Here is a 1,925-nt window from a genome sequence, read left to right as displayed (position 1 = left end):
TCTGAAAACAGGTGACCCCCACCTCCTTCTTTTGCAAATATCTCGACTTTTATTCAAGATAAATGGATATTTTTAGCACCCAAATAAAGACAAGTGAACAAGCTTTAAGATGATACCAATAACTCTACATGCCCAAAAATTGACGAGAGCCTGATTCCACCACGCTGACTCACAAATGCATAATTTCTATTTTTGCAACATACAATGGACATAACGAAGGCGGGCCAAATTTGCCGTTCCTGTTTGCCCATAAGACGTTACACGCACGTCCCACTCTCATGTGACTAGTTCTTCTGTACAGAGTTGTAGCCACGAGCACAGCAGTAAGAGTCCTTGGAAACTGCAAACATAAATTTGTTGTATGTGCCTTTAATCAACGTTTTTCCATCAAAGCCACACATAGAAGTGTTTTTGAAAGGACGTACAAGGTGTTGACAGTTGAGCCCAAATAACAAAAATTTGAAAACAATTTCCAAACTGCCAAAAAAAGCTGATTTCTCGGATTTTGTTATTTTGACAAGAGCCTGATTTCACCACGATGCCTCACAAATAGTCACCCACTGACTTACCAGATGAAATAGTCACCCACTGACTTACCAGGTGAAATAGTCACCCATGAAAAACACAAAAAGACAAATACACGATGTGGCAAAATGAAGGACCAAGGACATGAAACAACAAAAAAACCAAAAACCCCCAAAAAGGAACTTACCCTCGCAGGAGGTCAAAGTTGGTGTCCAGACTCCGCTGTAGGTCGAGAAGTTTTTCTCTCAGGTCAACTGCCACTTCTGACACCACTTTCGCTCTGTGGGGGGGAGGGGGAGAAAAGTTTAAATATTTTGGATCAGCTGAGCATCAATAATGTATTTATGGAGGCACCAGTTTTAGTCTACATCTTGGAGATAACATCAAATCTGACAGCAAATGTACTACAGCAACAAAGGAAAACATTGTAAAAGCTAAAAACAGTTTCAATAAAACCAGTTCCATCTAAATGATAGAAACAGCCCCCCAGAAAAGAAAGGGGATCTTTAAAATCTCTATGCTCAGCTGCCAACTTTCAAAAACCCCCCCAAAAATCACAACCCATGAGACGGGTCAAGATAATGGTTACTGTTGGCTACGTTTGCAAAGTAACCCCCTCCAAACCCTTCACACACACTTTTCTGCATTCAAGAAATTCAAAGTAGACCTGCAGCTATCATTTACGTTTGGTCAACCCTTCTGTGTGGCTGAGAATGCTAAGTAGCCCCCCCCCCCCCCCCTCGGAGATAAAAAGTTAAGGAAGGAAAAGAAATCAAACAAGTGTGTGTTGAAAAAAATCTGCATGAGACAGTCACTTATACATATTTTTTTTAAATCAGGAAGAAACGAATAAATAATATCCCAGGTCACATGACTTACTCGTCTGAGGCGCTCGGCGCGGCGTTCGCTGCTTGTACGTTCCATAGGTCTGTTCCCACGGCGGGGTCGCTCAGGGGTCGCGTCGACTCCATCGTACCCTCACAGGGACCCAACGTTCCCGGCCAGGACGACGAAGACGCTGCCGTCTGACCAGACTCGAACCCAGACTCCTTCACAAACTTGAGGTTAATCGTTCGGCCCAGCTGTGGGGGAAAAAGTGCGGTGAATTAACAAGATGGCCGACATGGTATGAGCGTGTGCTCTCACAGGTATTGGACAACGTCGTTGCTTCATGACAATGTGTACAAGGGGGGCTGGGTAAGTTCTGTGGGATCGTCTTTACTCATTTACTCAAGGATGTACTAGAGAGACAAAGAGAGAGAGAGAGAGAGAGAGGGTGAGGAAGAGAGGAAGAGAGAGAGAGAGAGAGAGGAAGAGAGAGAGAGAGAGAGATGGTGAGGAAGAGAGGAAGAGAGAGAGAGAGAGAGGAAGAGAGAGAGAGAGATGGTGAGGAAGAGAGA

General features: G+C 44.2%; 1 protein-coding gene across 1 annotated transcript in view; it reads right to left on the bottom strand.

Moving 5' to 3' along the window:
• The window catches only part of LOC101847449 (serine/threonine-protein kinase TBK1), a gene marked incomplete at its 5' end in the record, with an annotated part of 13,775 nt that overhangs the window by 681 nt on the left and 11,169 nt on the right, over positions 1-1,925 (bottom strand). Inside the window, 2 exon segments of the mRNA XM_005107296.3 lie at positions 713-805; positions 1,405-1,607. Of these exon segments, the coding sequence (XP_005107353.2) occupies positions 713-805; positions 1,405-1,607 (296 nt within the window).

Source organism: Aplysia californica, unplaced genomic scaffold, assembly GCF_000002075.1.
Source record: "Aplysia californica isolate F4 #8 unplaced genomic scaffold, AplCal3.0 scaffold00590, whole genome shotgun sequence".
In the NCBI taxonomy this organism is placed as follows: Eukaryota; Metazoa; Mollusca; class Gastropoda; order Aplysiida; family Aplysiidae; genus Aplysia; species Aplysia californica.
This window is presented reverse-complemented; position numbering and strand designations above follow the sequence as displayed.